Source organism: Monodon monoceros, unplaced genomic scaffold, assembly GCF_005190385.1.
Source record: "Monodon monoceros isolate NGI ecotype Baffin Bay Population unplaced genomic scaffold, NGI_Narwhal_1 Super_Scaffold_3, whole genome shotgun sequence".
Classification (NCBI taxonomy): domain Eukaryota; kingdom Metazoa; phylum Chordata; class Mammalia; order Artiodactyla; family Monodontidae; genus Monodon; species Monodon monoceros.
Genome location: NW_021703780.1, coordinates 96,341,787 through 96,368,301, shown reverse-complemented (window position 1 = coordinate 96,368,301; position 26,515 = coordinate 96,341,787). Strand labels below are relative to the sequence as shown.

General features: G+C 50.4%; 1 protein-coding gene across 4 annotated transcripts in view; it reads right to left on the bottom strand.

The window, feature by feature from the left end:
- The window catches only part of SLC6A11 (solute carrier family 6 member 11), a 121,450-nt gene that overhangs the window by 81,036 nt on the left and 13,899 nt on the right, over positions 1–26,515 (bottom strand). For all 4 annotated transcript variants that reach the window (XR_003796603.1, XR_003796602.1, XM_029242109.1 and 1 more), the window contains exon 5: positions 16,762–16,894. Coding sequence is in view for 2 of the 4 variants with exons in the window: in XM_029242109.1 (XP_029097942.1) it covers positions 16,762–16,894 (133 nt within the window). In the remaining 2 variants the exon portion in view is untranslated. The remainder of the gene's footprint in view (positions 1–16,761; positions 16,895–26,515) is intronic.

Here is a 26,515-nt window from a genome sequence, read left to right as displayed (position 1 = left end):
ACTCGGCTTCCTCCACCGCTCATCTCCCCAAGTCCCATATCTTTACGCCTCGGTCCTTCTCTTGAATTCTCTCCCTGGGTATCCCACCCGTTCCCAGAGCTTTAATTCCATCAACTCTAAAATGCGTTCTTTTAGCACTATTTATCTTGTTGTCTCTGAAATCAGGGTGTCCCCCAGGTGGCATGTAGTTAGCACTCTCTGAGTGTAAGGGACCTGGCTCAGAGCTGATCCTTTCATCATCACTTTGGCTGAGTTACGGGCTCTGTTGGTTAAAATATTTTTAAATCAATTTAATTTAAATCAATTGCTGTTTGATGTTTAGAACGTCTTTTTAAAAATTACACTGTGTTTCACAGACAGAGGGTTCAAGCTGATACTGTAAAGCAAATATAAATCATTAGAGAAATGATCACGATCCTGTATTTTCTTGAAAAGAAACAACCAAGTACTTTATGGATCTGAGAAGATACGCACCAGTAGACGAAGCTGGGTTATGCTGTTACTGCAGTACATGCAAACCGATCGCTGTCGTACCTCAAACAATACACCTGCAGACAGGAGAACCTGCCGGTTCCTTTGGGAGAGATAAATAATCTTCAAAGCAACAAGAGTCCGGTGTGGTTATTTCACGTGTCACAAAGGAATAACCAACGTTAAGGTAATGTAGAGCAGATTAACTACCAATATTTCTGCTTCTGACGTACATCCTTCTTCACTGGACGTATGATGTACCTCCTGGCACATAAAATAACAGTGTAACTTAGAACAGGTAAAATATGGCATGTCAGAGGTTTCCCGTCTTTCGGGGACACAGATGATAGCTATGGGCTCACACCCTAGAAAAATGTACTTATTCACATGATCCCATCATTTTTTTTAAGATTTTTTTTTGATGTGGACCAATTTTAAAGTCTTTATTGAATTTGTTACAATATTGCTTCTGTTTTTTTATGTTTTGGTTTTTTGGCCATGAGACACGTGGGATCTTAGCTCCCCAACCAGGGATCGAACCCATACCCCCTGCATTGGAAGGCGAAGTCTTAACCACTGGACTGCCAGGGAAGTCCCCTGATCCCATCATTTTTATACAATTCCGAGGGGTTTCAGGGGCCCCCCTGAAGCATCCCTGGGCCCCAGGTAAAGAAATCCTAACACACAAACTGATGACTCTACTCCACATCCCTCTGTCCGAGCTCCAGGCTTCCCGTCCACCACCCGGACATCTCCACTTGCAGTCTCAGAGGCACTGCAAACGTAACGGGTCCCCAAAGAGAGGCATATCTCCCTCAGTTCCGGCCCAACTTCTCCCTCCCCTGACACCACCCCATCTCACTCAACAGCTCCACCAAGAACGGGCACTCAAGCCAGGAAGCTGCTTGGACTTCTCTGCCCCCGACACCCTCTGCATTCAGTCACCGAGGGAGGATGCTCACCCTTGTGTATTTCTCAAACCGTCCTCTTCTCTCCGAAAGCTGCCACCGCCTTCTACCGAACGACTACTATGTGGAATGCAGCCTCAGGTCCCATGTACCCATTCCCCATGCCACAAGCATGGTGGCCTTTCTCTAAAGAAAGCCCGGTCACAACACCCCTCTTCTTTAAGCCCTTTGTGGCTCTCCACCACTTTCATCTCACTAGGTGCCTTCCTAAGCCACCCCTGCTTGCCACTCCAACCCGTCTCCCTCCGTTCCCTGTCAAGGACTGTGCACTGGCCACCCTGAACTTCTTTCTGTTCCTTTCCTGAGCCATGACCCCCCACTCCACCCTCTCTCTGTACCAGCCCACACTTTGCACAGGGACCACATCTTAGATATTTGCCTCTGTGTCTCCAGGACTTACCAGGGTGCCTGTAATCCAGTAGGTGTTTAATAAATGCATGTTGAAGTAACCTTAAGGCACATGGTTCCATAAAACACGAATGCAGTACTAAATGCTCTCCTGAGGCAGAAAAACAGAGAGGGTTCTGGTCCCAGCTCTGGGGCCTTGAGCAGGTTACGGCACCTCTCCAAGCCTCAGTGTGCACATCCAGAAAATGGGAATGAAAACATCTACTTCAAAGGGTTGTTGCAAAGGTTAAACAATTTAAGATAAGTTGGCAGTTGCTGCAAAAGCAGTATTGTCACCTAAAGGGCAACCTGGAGACACATAGGGCTATTTTAGGTGACCACAAAGACTGAGGGTCAGCATTTAATGACTCAGGCCTAGGAAAGCTGGCAATCCTGCATGCACGGGGACAGTCCCGCACAACAATACTGCCCTGTTTTTTATGATTTCTAAACGTGCCACCAGACACTCATGGGTGTGGGTTGCTTATAATTATTAAGCCTAGAGTCTGATTCTGCTTTACATATAACCTCAAAGAATATTTCACCTCATTTTAATGTAAACTGAATTTTCCAGAAATGCAATTACCACATAAATTGAAGGTGGATGGTACTACCTTTTATTCAGTGCTTTACCAAATGTTATCCATCATTTAAGAAAATCACGTCACTACCGGCGATGCCACCAGTGGAACCTGAGTAGCCAGTGCCACTCCCTTCTATGAGTCCATGTTTGTAGCCATGGTATTCACGGAGATTCTATAATAATGTAGGTGCTAGCTCTTATTTCAAGATGTAAAACGTAGAGGAAAAGTACAGACAACATGTGGCTCTCCCATCTCGCAGCCAAATGCAATCACTCCAGGGTGGTGCTGGTACCCGTCGACTAGATTATGTTTGTGTCTGAGCCTTTACATGTTGAAACACATGTTGTTTTATTATAAGTTGCTTCCTTTCTGCTTTTCCTTTAAAATACAGCTGGGGTATTATATAGGTTTTCTCAGACTTACCTGCGCTGGTAGATTATTTATGGCTCGCGTCTCTAGGTGGCAAAGGCAGTGTTACAGTCCTCACCATCAGCAGGGGTGCTGGGTCTATAAACGCGGCTCGTAAAGGCTGTGGTGCCAGTGCTGGCACAGAGTCAGCACCGGTTTCCTGGTGTCAATACGATAACTGTCAGAGCACCGGGCCAGTCATAACTGTTACACAACATACTTGTGATTCAGGGCCACAGCAGTGTCTGGCTTCTGCAGAGTGAGTTACCACCTGCTCCAATGTTCTCACTGGGGGGCTCTCGTTTATTACCCACGGGCGGCTGTCAAACAGGAAGGAAGGCAGCTGCTGCCCAGCACAGAGTGCAATGTGAGGCGTGTCGGGGACCCCTCCACTCTCCTCAAATACAGCCCTGCTCAAGAACTCTCAATGGCTCCCCATTGCCCACCTGCCCACAGGACCTAGTCTAGCCCGACCCTGGAGTCTGGCCCAGCCTATCGCTTCCAACCTCCACAGCCATGCTTGATGGTCCCTTTCCTTACCCCTCCTCCTGCACATAGCCATCCTTCAGCATGAAGCTCACGTCCCACGTCTCGCAGGGGCACTTTCCAGACAGCTCTGGGCCACAGCAACTTCTTTATCCAAACTCTGTACCAGCACTGACCGAGCCATCGTTTGACAGTTCATCTATACTACAAAATGCTGTTAATTATCTTCAAGTGAGCGAATCCAATCTTACTGCCCCACTAGACTGAAAACTCTTTTAAGCTGGAGAATGGGTTTATAGAAATTACAAGCCATAAAATAAAAACAATAGCGATTTGTGTGTTTACTGTGTGATAAGCAGATAATTAAAAGGCATCACCTCACTTAAGCTTCACAGCAACCCAATGAGATGGGTGCTCTGGCTGCCCCCAGTGAAGGCTGAGGAAACAGCTCAGAGGCAAAGAAAGGCCCACCCCCAGGGTCATGCTGGAGGCAGAGCTGTGATGCAAACCCCTGTCCGCCGGGCTCTGCTCTCTCCCACCCTCCCACCACTGGTGGGCCCGTGGTGAGCACTCGGGCCGGGGGGCGGCTGAAGGTTCACTTACTGAGGGCTCTGCATTCACCAGTGGGAAGAACAGTGGTTGGGGATCGGCATGCACCTGAGCGGACCTGGGTTCGAATCCTGCCTCTGCTAGCCACGTGACCCATGCCCATCACCTACGCCTCCGGGACTTCATTTATAAAGTGGGCGTGCTGACCCTCACCTGACCGTCTGCTGTAAAGTTAAATTAGACAATGAACAGGGAGTGCCGAGCCCAATGTCAGGTATACAGTAGGTGCTCTGTAAAAGGCATTTCCTTAGCTTGGGGGAGGACCCGAGCTTTGAACCTGGGCAGCCTGTCCCCTTAGCTTCTGTGCCCCCTGCTCATCTCCCTGCACCCCCTCGACCTGCAGTCACCCTCCGTTTGCTCATCATCCCCAGAGAGGGTCTCACACCTACAGCTGCACACAGGTCACACGCAACTGCCATCCACTCTGCCTCCTTTTCCACTTCTCTCCCGAGAAGGGTTTTCCCTCTGCTGTTTCTTTAGCCACAGGGAGAGTGGGGGTGGGGCGGGGGGGGCGGGGAGAGAGCTTGGTCGTGTGACTGCCAGGAAATGCTTTAGAACTTTCACCTCAATCAGTCAAACAGGTCCTAGCATGTGACAGGCATCACACACTTGTTGGCTGATTGAATCAACACGTGATAGTTCCCAGCACCTACCACGTGGGCTACCCCGGGGACAGAGAAATGCACAAGGGCCCCCGACAAGCCATGGATGCTCTGTCAGCATATACAAAGAGGAAGAAAGAGGGAAGGAAAAAGAGAGGAGGGAGGAAAAAGGATGTAAGCTAGCTTTTTGGCCTTTGTACGTGGTTCCTTTTACCTGGAATCCCTTTCTCCTCTGCCTTTGGGTAATTAATAACCATCCGTACCTCCCCAGCCAGCGTGGATGCCACTGCTTCCTGGGGCCGCATTTATCCCCAGCACAGCGATATTTTGTAACTGCCTGTTTACCTGTCTTCTAAAGTCTAGCCTCTAAAGTTGTTTAGAGTTGATATCTGTGGTCCTGGGCACAGGACAGGGTACACAGGACATGTTTAATAAATATTTGCCCTACAGGGTAAGAAATCACTCTGGGCCCACAAGCCCAGCAGTCATGAGACAACGAGAGGCAAACTCAGGGCAGCTGGACGCTGCCAAGGCGAGAGCCATCAGGGGAGCGAAGAGAAGGCCGAGAAGGATGAGGGTGGGAGGGGCCCCTGAAGGCTTCCTGGAGGAGAAGAGACAGCAGGAGGGCGAGAAAGCAAGAGCTGGAAGGGGGCAAAGTGCCCCCGGTCACCCTGCTCATCTGTCGAGTGAACATGGAGAAGGGAGCGCTGGTGGAAAGTGGGGACAGGGAGGCGGTTCTGAGGGAACAGGCGTTTGGGGTGAAGGAGACTTACCCCTTTCATCCAATCCTAACATTTCCCAAACGCCAGGACCGGACTTGAGCTGGGCCTTCAACCATGAGCATCCGGGCATGAGGAGAGAGATGGTGGGGGGCCCAGCCCGGCTGGAAGCAGGGGGTGGGAAGGGAAAGTAGACAAAGACTCTTGGGGCAGATAAGACTGGTGATTCTGGTCGCCCTCCTTGCAAAATGATCTCCCGTAGGGAAGGAAAGCCACATGAATCAAGCGCTCCCATTAGCACTTTCAGTGACTGGAAAAACTAAGTATCTTGAGTCCAGTAAGTCATGGAAGAGTTTACGATGTCATGAAAGATTTATTCAATGGAATTTAAAAATCGTCTTTTGGCAAAATGGGGGCAGCGGGAAGGCTCTGTGCTGAAAAAGGCAAAACATTCAATTCTATCACGTTATGATCAAGTGAGGTACAAACTATGGTTATACGAGACGTGTATAAGGATTGGAGGGCAACAGGGAAGCGATTTGGGGGGGGCACCATTTTTCACTTTGAAATAGCTATTGTTACAATATTCTTTGGGCAATTTTTAAGACTCAGAGTAGGTGCTATAGATGCTGGGAAGCTATGGTGGAGTTCTGAGGGAACAGGTGCATGACGAAAGCCGTGGTTAAGAAAGCAGAGTCTGGCAGTGGTCAACACGCGGCCTGGGTCTGGGTGGCCTGCTGTGCCAACATCCAGGGGTGAGGTGGGGGGCACGTGGATGAAGGTGCTGGGAAGGCTCTGCTGGGCGGCTAGGCTACAGTCCCAGTTATTCAAGCAAACACTAATCTGGGGGTTGCTGTGAAGGTGTTTTATAGATGTGATTAAAGTCCATAATCAGTTGACTTTAAGTAAGGGAGATTGTTCTAGATGATCTGGGTAGGCTGATCCAATCGGTTCAAAGGCCTTAGAGCAGAACCAAGGTTTCCCTAATGGAGAACGCCCACCTGTGGGCATCGTTTCCTGCAGAGAGCTGCAGCCCACCCTCTGGACGCCAGACTTGCCCAGGCAGCCCTCACCACCACCAATTCCTCAACGGAATCTCTGACTACGTATCTCCTGGCTCTGCTGCTCTGGTTGAATGCTGACCGACAAAGATGGCCACAGGGGTGGGGAGCAGAGGGGATCTGCAGACACCCTGGTGGGAGACAAGCGCAGTGGAGTGACGGACGCCTCCACAACACGCCAGTCCCCTGCTTAGCCCCCGGCCTGCATTCTGCACAGGCTCACGCCATCCCTCACTGCTCCCCTACATGCCTCTTTGGGCATTTGCCTGCCACTGTTCCCACCACATCTGTCAGAGCCAGCCCACCCGTCACCTGCCCGGAGCCTCCTGGACATGCTGACCCCTCCCACCCCACCCCCGGCATGCTCTGGCTGCCAGGCCCCCAGGACTCAAAAGTTCTCTCCCTAGTGACACCAGCGCAGCCCCCCCACCTGTCACTGCACCTGTCATGCTACCCTTGAAAGAAGGGGAAACGGAGGCCCAGGGAAATGGAGCCAGAGAGGGTGGTGGTGGCTGCGCTCACTCACACCGCTGGCGGGTTGCAGGGCAGGACTCTTGACACCAAACGTCGGCTCATTCCATCCTTCATCACTAGCTCTGTCTTCAGCTTCTCTGCCCAATTCTGGAGGGCAGGGTACACAGCTAGCAATTCTTTTAAACTCCCCCTTGCAGTGCTCAGCCTGGTGCTAATATTCAGGAGGCACAACATAAATACTTCTGCCCGTTTCTGGTTCAGCCCATGACACCTCGCTTGGTCTCACGTGGAATGCAAAGCCGACTTGACTCCTTGACGCTGCCATGCGGGAGGGCGGCTCGTTTCCCAGGGAGACGGCCGCACGTGGATGGGCTGCGGGCAGGGCCGGGCTCCCCAGGGCGCTCCAGAAGGGTTAACAGCGCCCACTCCCCTTGGGCCCCCCTCTGTGCTCCGAGGGCTTTCTCAGGAGGTGGCCAGCCCCGCGGGACCCCTCCCACCCAGAAACCACTCAGACTTTGGGGGGCCTTTGTGCTTTAATAAAGACGGTATTACTGAGTCGCAAAGCTTCCCTCCTTTCCAACCCTCCTCGCTGCCAGGGTTCCCGCTAAAGGTGAAGCGCTGTCATTCAAGGCCAAAGAAAGGGCTGAATCAAGACGCTAAACTCTTTTGACTTAATGTTACAATCTACGGCTCTCCCCGGACCAGTTGTGTGAGACGTGCTCCCAACATCGCACAAAGGCCCCTCAGCAGTGGCTTGGGGTGTCCTCGGGCTCTGGGGGCGGAGGGCAGGGGATCTCCCTGCGGGGCTCTCTGCATGCATCTCATGAACGCTCTAGTTTCCTCTCTGAATGCAGACAGCAGCCGGGCGCTGGAAGAGCCCCACCACCAACGCCGTCCCCGCTTGCTTCGGGCTGCAACAAAGGCCACTTGAGGGCCGAGAGACAGCACTGCCCAGTTCCTTTCCTGGGCCTGTTCTCTCCCCTTTCACACATCTTTCCCTTTTATTCCCCCCTGCCCCCTTTACTCCTGCTTTATGCCTCATTGAATCCATCAGCCACTTTACAGGGCGCTCCTGAAGAATAAATTTTCTGTGGGGGGCTCCTGATGGTTTCCCTGCTGGCAGCTCCAAACCCCCTTGGTGGTAGTGGGAGAGAGGGAGAAAAAGGCACACACTCGAGGGAGGAGCCACTGATGGCCCCTCCAGGCTGCATCTCTGTCTGGCAGGTCTGGGATAAGCTGGAGGCAGCAGGCACCCTCACCTGCCAAGAGGCCCCACCCTGCTCCTCCCTGCTCCCGAAGGGGTGTGATCCCTCACGATCTTAGGGCAAGCAGCTTAAGCCCTGTGAGCCTTTGTCTTCTCATCTGTAAAATGGGGATAGCAATCGTACCTTTCTCATAGGGTTGTTTTAATGGCTCAGTGGGCTAATGTAGCAAGCGCCTTAGAACAGGGCCTGGATCAAAGTGCCACTGAAACATCTGCTTTACCATTACCATCACGCAGAGGACGCGAGCTGTTTAAGAGCCCTTGCACAAATGTAACAGAAACAGGCTGTGGTTATCAGTGGGAAGACAGGTGAAGGGGAGTAAGAGGTACAAACTACTAGGTATAAAATAAATAAGTTACAAGGATGATGTAAGTACAGCACAGGGAATATAGCCAATGTTTCCCAATAACTTTATATGGAGTATAATCTATAAAAACATTGAATCGCTATGTTGTACACCTGAAACTAATATTGTAAGTCAACTACACTTTAATAAAAGAAAGAGTCCTTGTACTACCTCCAACTCTTCTACTTGTTTGTGAATGAAGGAAGGAAAAGAAAAAAAAAAATCAATTCAAGGCTATTTGCAGCTGTTTCTGTGTGAGTGTGTCTGTGTGTGTGTGTGTTTTCTTCTTTCCTGCCTTGGTGTCCTGGAGCTCTGAAAAGAATAAAAACAGTGGCCTAAAGCAGTGAGAAGGCAGGATTCTGCTTAAAACCCCAGCTAATCCTGCAGCTTCCTTTAAAGTGGCACTAGGAGGAGGCAGGGAAGAGGCCAGAACTGTTTTTGTAGCACCCTCCCCTCCCAACCACTGCTCCTGGAGACCAGGAAACGAGGGGGAAAAATCCATAAATCATCCTCTGAGAGGAGGACAGAAGAAGGAGCCGCCAGGGGGACAGAGCAAAGAACAGCAGCCAGCTGGGCAGGGAGTGCGGGCGGCATGAGGGGGCACCTGACTAGCTAGTGGGCAGGGAGGGCTGCCTGCAGAGGGCAGAGCATCTAGGCAAGAGCTGGGCAAGCCGCCCCATTCAAAACTCAAAAGAGAGAGGAAGGTCTTAGACTCCTGTGCAGCACCAGGTCCCACAGAAGGAGGATGCCGCACCAAAAGGTGTCTCTGATCGGACACTTCTCTCCATCCCGCTGCACCTTCACCCTGGTCACCCGCTACTAGAGTTCCCCAGCCTCTCCGCTCCCACCCGTCCATTGTCCACGAGTAGCCAGAGCCAGCTTTTCAGGATGCAAGTCGGATCGTGCTACCCCTGCTTAAAAATTTTCAGCGGCTCTCTACGGCCCTTAGAATAAAATCCCCGACCCTTCACCATGGCTGTTAGTCTGTCCCCTGCCCCATCACGTGCTAACGTCGACTCCATCTGGCCTCCACCTTTACTTTGCCTCTCAAATTCACCGAGTCCTTCCCACTTGAGAATTTCATCTGTGCTGCTCACCAGGCCAATCCCTTCCCATCCTTCCCATCACAGATGGGGGCCTCTCTCAGGGATGCTTTCCTGGCCCCCACCCCGAGAATGTCTCCTGCCCTAATTCTTCCCCCTCAAGGCCCCTGACCTCCACCCACAGCGTTTCTATAGCTGCTTGTTCTCCATCTCCCCCACCAACAGTCAGCTTCACAGTCTGACTCGCTCACCACTGAAAAGAGCCCCCAACCTGGTACCTGGCACACAGTAGGTGAGCGATAAACATTTAATGAATGAACAGAAGAATCAATGAGTAACATCCATAGCTAGTGAGCATTTGGATACAAGAACCAGAACATTTAGGAGCTGGAAAGGCTGGGGTGAGATTTTAAGGTTCCTTCAGAAAAGCTCTCCATTGCAAACAATCACTGTAGCTTTGCAGCATCTGAAGTGGTCCACGTTTGGGGTGACAGCAATTTAGGTGTTAGTTTCTTGTTACATGTCAAATAGTTTGCATTAATTAGTTTAACAGAGGAGAGATCCATGAACTTTTTCTGTGAAGGGCCAGATAGTGAACATTGTAGCCTTTGTGGGTCACACAAGCTCTGTTGCAACTACTCAGCTCTGCCATTGTAGTAGCACAAAAGCAGCTGAAGGCAACGCAGAAACATATGGATGTGGCTGTGTTCCAATAAAACTTTATTTACAAAAGCAGGCCATAGGCGAAATCTGGCCAAAGGCCAATGCTGACCTATCCCCGGGTCGGACTAAGGCCTAGCAAAGCCACAAGAGAATGACACGTAGTAAGGACTGGTTTTTTCAGTCTTCAAAGAATATGCATAGCAGGTACTAGGCTATCACCATTCCCTAATGTTGCTTCCATGCTGTAGGATGACAACATAGAATAAAGACAGGAGCACCTCGAATTTATTTGAAATTATTGTTTCATAGAACATAAAGGATTTCAGTTGTGTCATTCTGCATGTCAGCAATATGTTTGTACAAATGGGAAGTTCTAAGAGCAATTTTCACTCTGGAGGTCCTGGGGAGCTACTGTTAAATGTCTAGGTGGGTGGCTGAGTGGATGGATGGACAATAAAAATGGACAAGACAGGATGCTTTCTAGGGTGATTACAAAGTAGACTTGGTCAAAAACTGGAGAGGTTAGGTGAGAAGTTGTCAAAACAAGTTAGTGGTTTGAGGCCTATGAGACCAGAGGGAGGACCTGGTGGTGGTGATGGGCAAGATGGATTTGGTGGGCAAATAAAAAAAAAACAAGGAAAGAGCAAAGCCAGTCTTTTCAACAAATGGACATCCACATGCAAAAATGAATCGAGACACACACCTTACACCCTTCACAAAAATTAACTCAAAACGGGTCATAGATCTAAATGCACAACTATTAAACTCCTAGAAGACAACATAAGGGAAAACCTAGATGACTTTGGGTATGGCAAAGACTTTTAGATAAAATACAACACCAAAAGCACAATCTATGAAAGAGCTAGTTGATAGGCTGGACTTCATTAAATTAAAAACGTCTGTTCTGCAAAAGACAATGCCAAAAAAATGTGAAAACAAGCCACAGACCAGGAGAAAATATTTTCAAAAGACCCATCTGATAAAGGACTGTTATCCAAAATACACAAAGAGCTCTTAAAACTCAACAATAAGAAAACAAACAACCGATTTCAAAATGGGTCAAAGACCTTAACAGACACCTCACCAAAGAGATATACAGACAGTAAATAAGCGTATGAAAAGATGCTCCACATCACCTGTCATCAGGGAAATGCAAATTAAAACAATAAAGAGAGACCACTACATATCTATTAGGATGGCCCAAATCCAAAACACCAACGATGCCAAATGCTGGCAAGGATGCAGATAACAGGCGTTCTCTCATACTGCTGTTGGGAATGCAAGATGGTACAGCCAATTTGGAAGGCAGTTCAGTGGTTTCATACAAAACTAAGCATGCTCTTACCATAAGAACCAGCAGTCATGCTGCTTCGTATTAATACAAAGGAGTTGAAAACATATGCCCATACAAATGCTTGCACGCGAATGTTCACAGCAGCTTTACTCCTAATTGTCAAACTTGGAAGTACCCAAGATGTCCGTCCATAGGTGAATGGATCAACAAACTGTGGTACGTTCAGACAATGGAACATTACTCAGTGTTAAAAAGGAATGAGCTATAAAGCCATGAAAAGACATGGAGGAAACTTAAATGCACATTACTAAGTGAAAGAAGTCAACCTGAAAAAGCTACATACAGTATAATTCCAATGATATGGCATCTGGAAAAGTCTGAACTATGGAGACAGCAAAAGACTGGGTTTTGTGTGTGTGTGTGTGTGGTTGCCAGGGATGGGGAAGGGGGGAGATGAACAGAGGATTTTTAGGGCAATGGGACTATTCTATATGATACTATAATGGTGGATCCATGACATTACACATTTGTCCAAACCCACAGAATGTACAACACCAAAAGTGAACCCTAATGTAAATCATGGACTTTGGGAGATTATGATGTGTTTAAGTAGGTTCACCGGTTGTGACAAATGTACCACTCTGGCGGGGGATATTGATAATGGGGGAGGTTATACAGTGTTGGGGGCAGGGAGTGCATGAGAAATCCCTGTACTTTCTGCTTCATTTTGCCGTGAACCTAAACCTGCTCTAAAAAATAAAATCTTTAAAAACAAAAAACAAGGACACAAGAAAATCACAAAGATGTCTCCATGTCTTAGCCACTTGATTTCAATTATCAATTGAAAATGATTATCATCCAGAAGATGACCAGTTATAAACAGCCTGGAAGTTTCCTCCTGAAGAAAGCAAGTGTTTCAGAATCCTATATTTTCTCAGGACTTGATATACAATTGAGAAACGTTCTTATTTATTTTGTTAATCCAGACTTGTGAGAATTTCCAATATTGTCCAGAGAGAGAAGAAAAATAACCTTGTAGAACTAAAACCAGGGCAAGAAAATAAATGGCTTACTAAGCCCCTGCCACGCGCTCAGAAATCGGATCCATGTGTTCTCTTTGAACCTGGACATGAACCCACAGCTGGAGGTATGAGAACAGATGAGTACCAGGCCTAGGGAAGGCAGACAGATCTGGATTTGGATCCCAGCTCTGCTCTTTCCAAGCAGGGTGGTCTTAGGCAAATCTTGTGGCCTCTCTGGGCCTCCACTTCCTTATTTATATAATAGGGTTTGGACTTAAACCCTCCCAGCTCGGACAAGCTATATTCTAACATTCCAGAGCCAGTTCTCCGCCATTAGAAGCCCCATGTTCATAGGACCTGACTGTCTAACTGTTGCCCAGTGTGTCCCAGCACCTCGCAGGGAGCCCCTGCCCGGGCAGGATTCATCCGTTCCTCAAATGTTCACTAAGCAACAGCCATGTGCCACTTGCTATGTGCCAAAGCTGGAACCTAGCTACTCTCTCTCCAGCCAGAGCAGCTTCTTCTGGGAGTTCATGTTGCTTGCCCTGACTCTGTGAGATGCTGCATGCGGGCCTCTGTGATGTCAGAAGGATGAAAAGCACTGAGGAAGGCGCAGGAGGAGATGGAGTGAAGGTCACATACAGCGATTGTCCTTGGTGGGAGCAATGACGCCAACACAGCATCGGGGCCCACACACCGCCCCTCGGGCCGCTAGAGAGCACTGCTACACCTTCACCTATTGCCTTGCCACGGCTTCATCTGTGATCTACTTATTTGTGATGTGATCCGAAATCCCTACTTACAGAGCCACCTGCCAAGAGGCTGAGCCTGCAGCGTCTGCATGAACTCCTGAGCAGGGGATGGGCTCTCAATTGAGTTAAGGCTGGGGTTATAGTTTTTGCCTTGGAGACAGGATGCGGCCAGGAACTTTTTCCAAGTTAATGAAATTGCAGAAATTTCTGGTGAAGCCCAGGTATGGAGAGCATGCTGGAACTTGGGATGCAGAGGAAGAGCCAACTCAGGCGTGGCCTGGACAACAGCAGGAATATGGAGCTCTTGCTGCTTCCTTCAACTGACTCCTGAGGGCGGCTCTGGCCAGGGTCCCGCAGGCAGGCGGCAGGGGCAACCTCTGCCCACTCAGGAAGACTCAGATGACCCTGTGTTTATTTTTAACTGTTTTTGTACAAAATCGAAAAGCCTTTGGACACTGGGCTCATGTTCAAGGTGAGATGAATGATAAACAGTAACAAAAGCATCAGACCCTCTCCTGAGGAGCCCACATGCTGATCCGGGCTCCCCTGGTCTCCCCAAACTGTCAGATGTGACCTACAGAACCTTGTCATTTATAAACAGCCAGGGAGCTGGGCCACCAGACCAGGTCCTAACCTGACACTTACTCACTGTGAGACCGTGGACAAGTCCCTTCTGCTCTCTGAGCCTCAGTTTCCTCATGCATAAAATACGGGTGCAGATGGACCAGATAATCTCTAAGGAACCTCACAGGTCCAGCAAACCACATCTCATCCTGGACACTTACCCTGGTCTTGGGCATGAAACATGGGGAAGAGCCCATGAAACCCAGTCTTGAGGAAAATACTTAATTGTTCATACGACTTCAGCATTTCCCTTAATAGCACCATTTAGATCCAGCTGCAACCAACAATCATGGAGCACCTACTATGTTCTAGGCAGTCTCATTAACGGCCTCTTCATAACCAATCCGTAAGGAAATTGTCATTGTCCTCAGGTCACAGATAACAGGAATGATGGTACACTCACCCAGAGGCATGGGCTATGTGGTCACCGAGGCTTGGGGTTAATCCCAGCCCTCCCCTCCCTACCTGAGTGTCCTTGAGCAAGTTACGTAACCCCGCAAAGCCTCAGTTTCCTCATCTGTAAAATGGAGATAATGCTAGCCCCTGCGTCTCATGGGGTTGTTTCAAGGTCTGAATGGAAGGGGCATCTGAAGTACTCAATAACCGTCACCTTGCCTTCCCTAAATCTTTTCTGAAATCTCTCGGAACATAGCTCACTGGTTCTTCCTTGATACCTGGTCCCTGCCTTAGGATTCTCTGACACACAGGCTCGATGTCCCAGCCAATGGCAAGTGGCCCCACTGGGAACTGGGCTTCCTCCTGAGGGCTGAGTGGAATGAAATTCTGCCGTGGCCCAGGTCCAGGACCAAGAGCTCAAAGCCACACATGCACGTGGACAGCCCATGCGCGCGCCCGCACCAAAACCTCATCACTGCAGCCCTCACTGGCCCAGCATGGACTCGCGGAAAGGCGGTCATCACAGTAGGAGCAATAAGAGCACCACCCATGATACCTCCTCCCTTTTTTCTATGGTTCACAAGGCACGTTCACATATGTCACCTGGGTAGGGTAGAGGCTGTGCTTTATTTATCTTTACATACCCACTGAATAATGCTAGGTATTAAGCAGATACTCAGAAACTACTTCTTGAATGAATAAGTTTTATAACAAGATGTTTTTAAATCACCGTCTACTCAGCACATAGGATCAGTTCCCCATTCTGCTAAGTGCTAAAATGTGCAGTCTTGCATTTCACTCCTACAACCATCCCTGAGACGAGGTCACTCATCAATCCCTGTTTTGCAGAAGAGGAAACAGGCTCAGAGAAGTTAAATGATGCACCCAAGGTCTCAGCCAGTGAGAGAGAGAGACCTGAGATGTGGACCATCGTTCCAGACCCTGGTTCTCACCCCCTCCAGTCTTTCTCCTCTTCTTTAGCCAGAAGAGGCAGCAAGGGGGGCATGGGGGCAGGATGCATGCAGTCGAAAATGCAATGAAGTTTATGTTTGGAAAAACAAAAAAAATCCTATTGTCTTTAAGATACAAACCAGAGAAAGCAAAGATCAGCAAAATCACCTCGGCTGAGGGGACATGAGAGTCTCTGTTCTACTCTCCGGTCCCTGAGGCACAGTTATGACGACTTTCTAGCCCATCCTTGGCCTCCTTATAGCCCACAGCACGGGGCTTGTCGGTATCTCCTCCGTGCTCTCCTAAGCCCCTCCTGCAGGTCTGCCCGCCTCCCACGTTCTAGCAGTTTCCTCTTCATCTCACCTACCACTGTGGGAGCCAAGGGGACCATCTCTTGCAAAAGGTCCCGGAGTTATTAAGTTCCTATTTCCTTGGACGTTTTGTCTTCACCCACTGCCCCAGCCAATAACTTAGAATAAAGTTTATGAGCAACTGCCTACCAGAAGCAGGCAGGTGGAGAGTGACGTGGTCAGGGTGACACAGGCATTTAAAACAAGTCTGATTTTCCTCTTTTCCACAAATGAGGAAACTAACGGCACTGACGCTCAGCCACAGGACCAGGGGTGATGGAAATGGTGGGGACTGGTCAACCTAGTATCCCTAGAAGCAGGTGGCTGCGGCTCAACTCAGCCCAATGCTACCAGGGAGGCGTGCAAGCCCAGCGTGGCCCAATCTTCCAACTCAGCCCAATGCTACCGGGTAGGTAATCAATCCCAGCATGGCCCAATCTTCCAACTTTCCGAGGGACGACAGAGTCCTATTTCTTTTTTCACATATTTCACATGAAACTTCCTGATTTCTGAATGTTGGTAACTAATTCTCCCCCACCTCTTTTCTTTTTAATATGATACATGAGTGGGCTGGACTTGGCCATGAGCTACACATTTGTAACCTCTAGTGAGGCTTGTGGTACAGATGTCTGTGCTCATCAGGCGGCCCTTTGCTGCCCTCACTTCTAAGCCTCCCTGGCGGCTGGTAAGCCTGTGCCTTAGGCTCAGGCCAGTGGCCTGTGAGCGGAAGAGCCGCAGTAACTTCCAGGCCAGGGCAGTGCAGAGCTGGCTGTCTCCCCCCATTTCTCCTCCCCTGTGAGGCACTGGCCCTGGAGGCCACCTGCTGCAGCCGGCACAGCAAGGCTACAAGATGGAGGCTGGTGAGAACTCGCGATCTGTAGCGGAGGCACCCAGCACCACCTGCCCTAGCACACGCCTGGAGTGCAGGTCTTCATTACAAAAACCCCATGGTAGTAGTTTAGCATTTCCTGGTTTCCAAAGCACCTTAACTCTACTTTCCTTATATGACTCTCAACCCAGTTAGAAAACAGGACCAGGCTTTATTATTTCACAGGTGAGCAAACTGAGGCTCAGAAGGTAGAACCGAACACCCCGAGGTGTGTGGCAAACAGGCAGTGGACTGGGATTCCAGCTCTGGACTCCTTGTCTAGCACTCCTCCTAGCCTCCAACTCAGGAGCTGGCCTTTGCAATGTGAGCCCCCTGGCATTCTCTGGGTCACCTGTGGCTTGTCCAAGGACGGCTCGCCCCTCCCCTGCCCGCGGCTAGCTAAAGATCCACCTCTTACTTTTCCTGTGGACTTGGTCCCCTTCCAGATGCAGAAGTAACAGATGGTCCAGGCTGCCAGCAGACACAAGGCCAGCTCCCAGCGAAGGTTCCCAATGTGCTCGATCCCATCTGAGATGGCCAGGACCCGGCGCCTGCAGAAGGGAGGGCAGAGAGTCACGGGGGTTGGAGAAAGCCCACACTGACCCCACCATAAGCAAAGCTAGTGCTGCAGAGGGGCAAGGACAGCCCACTCACTCACTCATTCGCCCACCATTCACCAAGGGTCTTCTCTGAGCCAAACTCAGGGCCGGGTGCGGGAGCCTCAGAAAGGAGAAAGACTCAGCCACAGCCTTCATGGATTCGCTCCATGGGGGATAGGATGCGGGTTAGCAGATGGTTTATGGAAACAGTATGGTAAGAGCTGCAATGGGAAGAAGCACAGGGACTTTGGGAAGACCGAGAAGTACCTAGCCCACCTCAGGGGTGCTGGAAGACGGCAGGACGGTCCATAAACATCCCAGGTCCCTCCCTCAGGGGAGATTACACAACCCTGCTGAACTCAACGGTGGCCAGAGGACTTGCTTTGGCCAGCGAAACACACTTCCCTTCAGACGGAGGCGTTCAGAGGCAGGCGGTGTGTTCCGCCATGTTCTCTTCACCCTAGTGTGGCTCTCATAACAGAAGCATGTGTCAAGGTGGACCTCTAGAAGCCCAAGTTCCTAAGTAAGTACATGAGCCCTCCTGCCACCCCACATGAGCGGGGTGGCTTTTTTTAAATGCAAGAAGCAAGAAGCAAACTCTGCTGAAAGACAAATGCTGGATGATACCACTCTATGTGGAATCTAAAAAATACAACCAACTAGTGAATAAAACAAAAAAGAAGCCGGCTTCCAGATACAGAGAACAAACTAGTGGCTACCAGTGGGGAGAGGGAAGGGGGGAGGGGCAAGACAGGGGTAGGGTTTTTTTTTTTTAAGGGGTTATTATGGGATTATATAAAGTCATGGGTGTGAAAATTTTGAAAATTGTAAAGTACCGTAGAACTTAAATAACCTTTCATTCAAAAAAAAAAAAGCCACAAAAACAAAAAGAAACCCAACTCTGTTGCTTCAAGCTACTAAGTAAGATCTTTGTTACTGCAGCATAATCCAAACTCTCCTGACTGCCACAGGTGTCAGAGAAAGCTTTCTGGAAGAAATGATATTTGAGCCAGATTTTGAAGGATGATAGAGTTTAGCCAGGAGAAGGAGGGGGTAAAGATTGTTTTAGGCCCAGGGACTAGCAAAAGCAAAGGCCAGAAAACGGAGCATGGGATACTTGGGGAACGAGGAAGCCCAGAGACCAGAAGTGAAAAGCAGGACAGATAAACAGAGCAGGCATCCTCGGGAGCCTTGAATAGTGTGCCAAGGGGCAGGGGTGTCCCAGAGGGCCTAGGCCACAGGAGAGGGGGATCCTGGCTGCGCTGAGCCAACGTGATCAGCCATGGCCCTCCCTCAGACCCCACCAATCTTTCAGGGCTGACACAGGCCTGGCTCCTACAACCCAGCCTGGGGTTTGTGTTTCTCTAAAGTCAGACTCGCCACGCTCCATATTGTGCAGAACCATGGCACCAACACAAACCCCCTCCACACTCGCTCCACGAACCCCACGCCGGCTGCCAAGTCACCCCCACCGGACCACGCCAGTCGCCTGGGCGCTCTGGGAACGTCCTTTGAGAAAGCAGCTCCCATCCCACCAAGCATGAAAGCCTCCCTCAGTGTCTGTCTCCCTGGGAATCCACTCGGGGCCTGATTTTGCATTAATTACTCAATGACACCAATTAGCGCTGGTCTGCAGGCTCCCTCCAGCCCCAGCCCCTGTCGGAGAAATCAGGCAGGCCCCCAAATAAAATTGGGCTGTGTGCAGCCGGGGATTTACTCGAAAGGAAGCCAGCTCTCACACCTATAGGCAGAAGGGGGAACATCTACTAAATATACATTTATTGAGCATGTATTAGGTACCAGGCACTATATTAACACTGAGGATAAAAAGGCACGCATGGTATGGGGCTTGCCCTGTACTAGGATAAGTTGGACAAAAAAAAGTCCAAGTTATCTGAGAAAGAAAGGAGACAGCTGCTTAGTTATAACGGTTACTTTATTTGCTTCTTATATCCTAGCAGTCTTTGGCTTTAATTCGTTTTAAAACGACAGGCTGTATTAAATGAAACCTTTAAGAGTATCTATCATTAAAACAGAGCAGCAGGACCCAGAGCATGGTCCTTGTGGGGTGCTTGCCAAAAATACAAAAATTCCTGTGGACCCACTGAGTCTGAATCCTTACAAAATGGTTCCCGGGAAGCTACCTTTTCCTATGTTTCCCGGAGGATTGCTCATGCACAGCAAGGCTTGAGCAACACTGCAGAAGGAGAATTTCCGGGTGTTGGAGGAATGATGTACAGACTCCAAGGGTTTTGTTTTGTTTGTTTGTTTCTGAGAGGACGTGGACAGGGAGTTAGGGATCCTCTGAGAGGGTACTGAAGGGATGTACTTTCTCCCCAGAGAAATACCCTGATGTGCCCATTCACTCCCCAAATTCTGCAGGAACTTCAGGGTGCTCACAAACTCCCCTGTCTCCAGACTTAAAGCCTCGTAGCCGAGGACGCATAAGTACCACCTTACAAACTGCCCCCCGAAGCTTCCCAAACACCCATCAGGTGGCGAATGGGAAAGGACAACCCAGAGCAGGAAAGAAAGCGGCTATGGCAGACGGAAATGCCCAGGGTACTGTCTGTGCCTGTCACTGCAGCCTCGAAATCTCCATTAAAGAAACACCGAGACAGGTCTAGCAGGGCTGCATGCACACCCATGCCCTCTTGCTGGTGAGGTTGTTTCCTGAACAGAGAATCTGAAAACTGGAAACAGCACAGGGACAGAGGGAGAAAGAAGGGAGCAGACCCGCCAGGAGAGAGCTGGTGCAGGCCCCCCTCTTCCACAGTTTGGATGCTGCAAACTTTTGAGTCATGCAGCTGGCTTCAGCACCCTCTCGCTTAATTGAACAATCTAATTCCCCAAATGGGAAGCAGATTACTAAAAGCTATGCAGGATGAATTGCTCTTTTGTTCCACCAGACCTTATTTGAAAACATCCTCAAACTATTTTCTTTAGGTTTAACCAGCACTGACTCTAACTAGCAAGGGACATTGAGTTTCTAAAGAAAGGAGGCTCGGGGACCAGGTTCTCAGCCTGCAGGACTGCGGGGTTGTTTTCAAATCTACAAGGGCAGCCTTTGAGAGCATGGAAGCTGGGACACTCAACTCTGGAGACTTGGAGAAAGCACAGCTCTTCCTGGGAAAAAACTTTCTTAATGACCCTCCCCCGTGAAGCGCTGGGACAGAAGAAAGGTCTGAATAAGGAAGAGTTTGCTGCCAACACCCTGGCAAAAAAGGACCCAGGAACAGACCTCCCGACACCGTTCAGGGGGCGGGAAATGTTGAAGACTGGATGGGGCCCTTCGGAGGGATTGATTTACCCGAGTAATACTGTGCGCCTACTACGAACCAGGCATGAAAGCAGGTTCTTCATGAAGCATTTTTTTCAGGCCATAAGACTATTTCTGGAGATTTCCACCCAGCACTTGGAGGTGTAATGCCTCTGCTTCTCCAGCCCTGGGCACACACAGAGATGGCTGGGCTCAAAAGCCAGCTCTGCTCCTGACAAGCTATGTGACCTTGGGGAAGGGACGTCACCTCCTTTCCATAGGTTTTCAAGCAGGAACTCATCTCACCCTCCCAACAATCCTCGAAGTAGACGTAATTGTTATCATCATTTCAAAGATGGGGAAACCGAGGTGCCAGGCGGTTAGGTAACTTGCCCAAAGTCATGCCGAGAGCAAGTGACGGGCGGGATCTGAACCCAGGGATCCTGGCTCCAGGGCCCAGACTTTCAGCTGCAGTGCTAGCTCCTAGATTCCCCCATGACACTAAAAACACCCCTTCCTTCCTTCTTTACAAATTAAAGCCATGGTGAATGCACCCCCCCAAAGCTACCTCACGTGACTTCGTGCGCTGGGCAAAAGTAGTACACGGCACACATCTTTCACGCATTCATTAATTTATTCAAATGATACTTATTAAGGTGTTTTCAGTGTGTCAGGTACTGTGCTACACTTGGGGTCCTTCAAGAGCTCATGGTCCACGGGGGAAGACGGACAAGTGAACAGAGCAGAGTGTGGAGAGGGCAAGGACAGCAGGGGACCCTCAGTGCAGATCTGGCCAGTATCCGGACGTGGGAGTGGGGCTGTGGAGGCCCTGGAGGGTTAACAAAGAAGAGGGCATTTGGGGCAGAAAGTCCACCAAAGGCAAAAGCCAGGAGGCTGGAACAAGGGCTCAATGTGCAGCAGGAAGCAGGGTAAGAAGTGGGGGCAGAGGATGAGGCTGGAGTGATGAGCAAGAGCTGGACTCTGAGCCTTGCTGAGGAGCTGGGGCTTCATCCTGAGGGTGATGGAAGCCGAGAAGAATCTTAAAAAAGAGGAAGACTCCATCAGGTGCATGTTTCCGAAAGCTCTCTTTGGCTGCACTGGAAAGACTGGATGGTAAGGGTGGAATGGAGCAAGGTGCCCAGTGTGGAGACTTTTGCCTTAATTTGGACAATAAAGAGGGAGGGGCTGGACTAACGTAGGAAAATGGCCCTGGAGGGGAACAGATGGGCTAGGGAGCAGCAGGGGTGCAAGGTGGCTGCCTGGGAGTGGCAGGTAGCAGGGAAGTTGGAGGTCCAGACGGACGCCAGGTTTGTACCTTCATGGATGGGGGTCATTAGCTAAGCAGGAATGAATTGTCCATCGGTGTAGAGGAGGAGGAGGTGGAGGGTCAATCTTTTTTTGTTTTGTTTTGTTTTTTGCGGTACGCGGGCCTCTCATTGTTGTGGCCTCTCCCGTTGAGGAGCACAGGCTCCAGACGTGCAGGCTCAGCGGCCATGGCTCACGGGCCCAGCCGCTACGTGGCATGTGGGATCCTCCCGGACCGGGGCACGAACCCGCGTCCCCTGCATCGGCAGGCGGACTCTCAACCACTGCGCCACCAGGGAAGCCCCGGAGAGTCAATCTTTTAGATAAGGTGATTTTGAGATGCTTGTGGAACACCCAGTCGGCTGCAAGGCCCAGAGGCAGCTGGGTGTCTGGGTACAAGGCTCACAATAGAGATGCAGGCAGGAGATTCAGACCTGAGCCCTTGGCCATCAAGTGTCCTGGGAGAGCATGAGGCCGCCTGGGGAGAGCTGGAGAAATGGAAGGGAGAGGGCTGGCCACAGAACCCTCAGAACCCCATCATTTACAGGGCAGATGGAGGCTGAGAGGAGCCCTTTGAGGAGACAGAGAAGGGTTAGGCATCCCTGAAGAAGGTGGCATCCCCAGAGGCAGAGGGAGAGGGCGTTCCAGGAGGGCAAGCAACCCATCTGCCAAGTGCCTCCAAGCAGTCTGGTGAGAGGGAGAGCATTGTGGGATTCGGGGCCAGAGTGGCAGGTGAAGCAAGGAGAGCTGCCCAGCCCTGGCGGGGCAGACTTCAGACAGCGGCACGCAGGGAGCAGAGGGGAGGTGAGACCTGTTGAGGCGGCTCTTTGGGGAAGTTGCTCTGATGAGAATGCAAACTAGTAGTTCTTGGCCACAGGGCATCAGAGCTGTCTTACCTACACCTGTTTTATTTTCAGGTTGGCATGACTGGGATACTTAATGGGAAAGAGCCAGGAGGGAGGGGAAGCTTCAAATGCAGAAGGGAATGGGGGGTGAGGGAGGAAAGAAGCAGGTAGAAGTCTCTGAGACGGGCAGCAGGGAAAGAATCCATGCGTGGAGACGTCATTTCTACGGAAGAAGAGGGAAAGAACTGGGAATCCAAGCAAACTATCCTCATTAAGAGACTCTCAGAGTAAGGAACAAGAAGGAGCTGGTAGCAGAGGGGACTGTGGTAGGTGCCACCCAAGAGCCCTCACATCTCACTGCATTCAGTCCTCACACCAACATAACTACCATGAGGGCATTCTTATACCCATTCTACAGGTGGGGAAACTGAGGCCCAGAATGGTGAAGCAACTGGCCCAGATTGGGACCTGAAACCAGGTTCTTCTGATGGCCACACATCCTTCTGTCTCGGCAGAAGCTGACCCCAGAGAGAGGATGCCTCCCACTCGAGGCTTCTGCTATGTCCTCCGCAGTCTGAGGGAAGTGGCTGGAATCCGATCCTGCAATACCCTCACTGTCTTCTCTGTGTCTCACATACACAGAGGGGCTGAGTCCAGAGGGAAGGAAACAGCCTCATACCTGGCGCTTTCCTTCCACACACTAGCTTCCAGAGCCGAGAGTCGTTTGACCAGAGAAAGCAGAGATGGAGTAGACCCTTCCCTCCCACCACCGCAGAGGGCCTGGGAGGGGCGCTGTGGGAACGGGTCCCAAGCCGACCGGGGAGGCCTCATCTCAGTGTCCAGCATGGAGCCGGCAAACGCATCACCTTTCTTTAACCTGCCATGGAGGGTAGCACTGCCAGGGATGCAGAGGCCACCCTAAAAGCTGGCACTGAGGGACTGTGCTATAAATAGCCTTGCTCAGTCCTCCTTTCTGGTCTCCCAAAGCAACAAACAAAGACAGCCCATCACCCAAACAAATGCGCCTTCCCTGCCCCCTCCATAATCCCTCCACCTTCGGGGTCCTGCTCTCACTTCCCCGGCCCAGTGCAGGCCCCCAACTCTCCCCGTGTACGGGGTCTGCTCCTGCAGAGCCCTCGGTCGAGGCCCTAAACTGAGCTGGGGACTCAGGGCAAGGGCCCTCTTAGGCCTCTGCATCATGCATTCACTCGGGAGAGTGACTGGATGCTACCTGCGTGTTGCTGAGGGCCCTAAGAGCAGGGCCTGCAGTGATGAGGAAGGCAGGTGAGTCCTGCCCTCAGGGAGGAGAAAGATGATGACAAGGTCAGTGACAGTCTGCACTCCCTCCATGCTTACTGAGGCCAGTGCAACCATGATTCCTACTTTACTGATGGGAAAACTGTAGCTTAGGGCAGCAACATGCCCAGAAAGGCAGAGGCAGAACCTGAAGCCTCATCTATCCAAATTCAGAGACAGTACTCGGACCCATGGCCTCATCTTGGGGAAGATGGACTAGAAATGTGTCACCCAGGGAAGACAACTAGGCAACGAAGCTGGTCTGTGGGGTCTGGAGCTCCCATGCCAACTTCTTCTATCACTGCAGAAATCCTCCTCCCAGGTCGTGAGGAAGTCCCCTCCAGTCCCCTCCACTTTCCAGGATTCATTCCACAGTTCTCTCTGCCAAGAATGTCCCTGTAAATTCTCACATGCCTTAAAAATTCTGCCTGTCCTTCAAGCACCAGCTCAAATAATACAAAGCCTCACCAAGTGCTTCCTTGGTTCCCACCTGTACCCTGAGGATGGGTCCCTCCTTCCCCATGAAGGTGCAGTGAGCATCTACACGCACCAGGCACTCCTAGGGCAGGGGTCAACAAACAGTTTCTGTAAAAGGCCAAATAGTACAGATTTAGGTTTCGCAAGGCATATGGTCTCCGTCCCAACTATTCAACTCTATCCTTGCAGTGTGAAAGCAGCCAGAGACAATATGTAAATGAACACTATGGCTCTCTTCCAATAAAACTTTATTTACAAAAACAGGCAGCAGATGGGATTTGGCCCATAGTTTCCTGACCTCTGTCCCAGGCTAATGCTTCCCAAAGAACACTAATCCTTTAATACACCCTGAGGTCACACTGGGACCTCACTGAGAAATGGCTGCACATTATAGCCCTCCTTAGAGAGTCCCAATGCTCATTAGACTATTAAAGGCTCTGAGAAGTCCTGCAATAAAGACACCTCTACAGCTCTGTCTAACCCAATGTTTCCCAATCTTATTTAGAACTATTCCCCATTAAGGTGAAAATTAAAACCACAATGAGATACCACTAGGGTGCACCCAAGAGGACGGCTGTAATCAAAAAGACAGACAACAGGGCTTTCCTGGTCACGCAGTGGTTGAGAGTCCGCCTGCTGATGCAGGGGACACGGGTTCGTGCCCCGGTCCGGGAAGATCCCACATGCCGCGGGGCAGCTGGGCCCGTGAGCCATGGCCGCTGAGCCTGCGTTTCCAGAGCCTGTGCTCCACAACGGGAGAGGCCACAGCAGTGAGAGGCCTGCGTACCACCAAAAAAAAAAAAAAAAAAAAAAAAAAAAAGACAGACAATGAAAAATGTCCTCAAGAATACGGAGAAATGGAACCCTCACATATTTCTGGTACGAATATAAAATGTTCTGGCCACATTGGAAAAGTCTGGTAGTTTGTTAAAAATTTAAACATAAAACTCAGCCATTCCACTCCTAGGTTATTCAAAAAGAGCCAAAAACTGAAAACCACCCAAATGTCCATCAACCAATAGACAAACTGGGGTCTATCCATACAATGGAAAATTACTCAGCCACAAAAAGGAACAAAGCAGTGATACATGCTAGAATATGGATGAACCCTGGAAACATTATGCTAAGTTTCATGAGGACAGTGACAGAGACCACACACTGCATGACTCCACTGAATATGCAACATCCAGACTACACAAATCCACAGAAACAGATAGAAGGTGAATTGGCTGCCTGGCAGGGACAGTGAGATTAACTATAAATGGCATGAGAGATCTTGCTAGGGAAATGGAAATAGTACAAACCTATTTTGCGGTGACAATTTCACACTTGGCAAGTTTGCTCGAAAATCACCTACTTGCACACCTAAACAGCGTGCAGTTTATGGCATGTAAATTATACCACAAAGCTATTAAAAAGTTGTTAAGAAGGAAGTGCCCCACCACGTTTCTGCCTTTCCAAAGCAATACCTCCTAACTTTGTGTAGAACACACTTTGGCACGGAGCACTGGGCAGTCTCACGTATGTTATCTTGTTTTACACCCACTGCCCAAAGCAGACTGAGGCTCCAAGTAGATATGGACCTTGCCATAGATCACAAACTGGAAAGTGGCAGAGCCTGGCCTTGCACACCAGTCTCCTGACCCCAAGTTCAATGCCTGTTCTGGTCCTGCATGGCTGGAGGGTAATATCCAGCAAGATAGGAAGCAGTAAGGAGAGGTGTCTATAAGTAGGGATCCCACGCCACAGAAAGGGCCTCACTGCTCCGTGGCTGGAATCCCAGCGCCCTCGGGTTCCTGCCCTTCTCCTCCTTACCAGGACTCAGCACAGCCTTACCAGACCCCCGGGTTCCCCTGGTACAGCAGCTCTGCGTTATGAGTGGCCAAAAGCTCAGGGAGGGTCTGACACCTGGCGGGGTTGGCCCCTCCAAGACACTCTGTGTTAAGGCTGGCAGAGAGCCACTGTCTGCGACGGAGGGACTGCGGGCAGGAGAGGCACACATGACATCAGGAAAAGTCCTGGACGAGAGATCCAGAGCAGGAGCGGGCATCTGCCCCCAGGTCCAGGGTATCCCACCAGGAGGCCTCTGTGTTTTGAATGACACCTCATCCACCTGAGTTGTGGGGTGGGAGAGTGGGGACAGGCTGAGAAAGGGCAAGATGCAGGGGTGAGAGGAGCCACCATCGACTGGTTACTGCCCCCCTGCTCCCGTCACTTTATGCTGACTACACCTGGAAGGGTGGTGAGGTGCACCCATTTGCCAGGGAGGAAAGTGAGGTTCAGAATCACCTGCCCAGGGCCCCCATGAGTGAGTGGGAGAGTCAGGTCCCAGCTCTGGTGCTTCTTCCTCATCTTAGAGGTCTTCCAGGGAAAGCATGGAGCAGAGTGTGT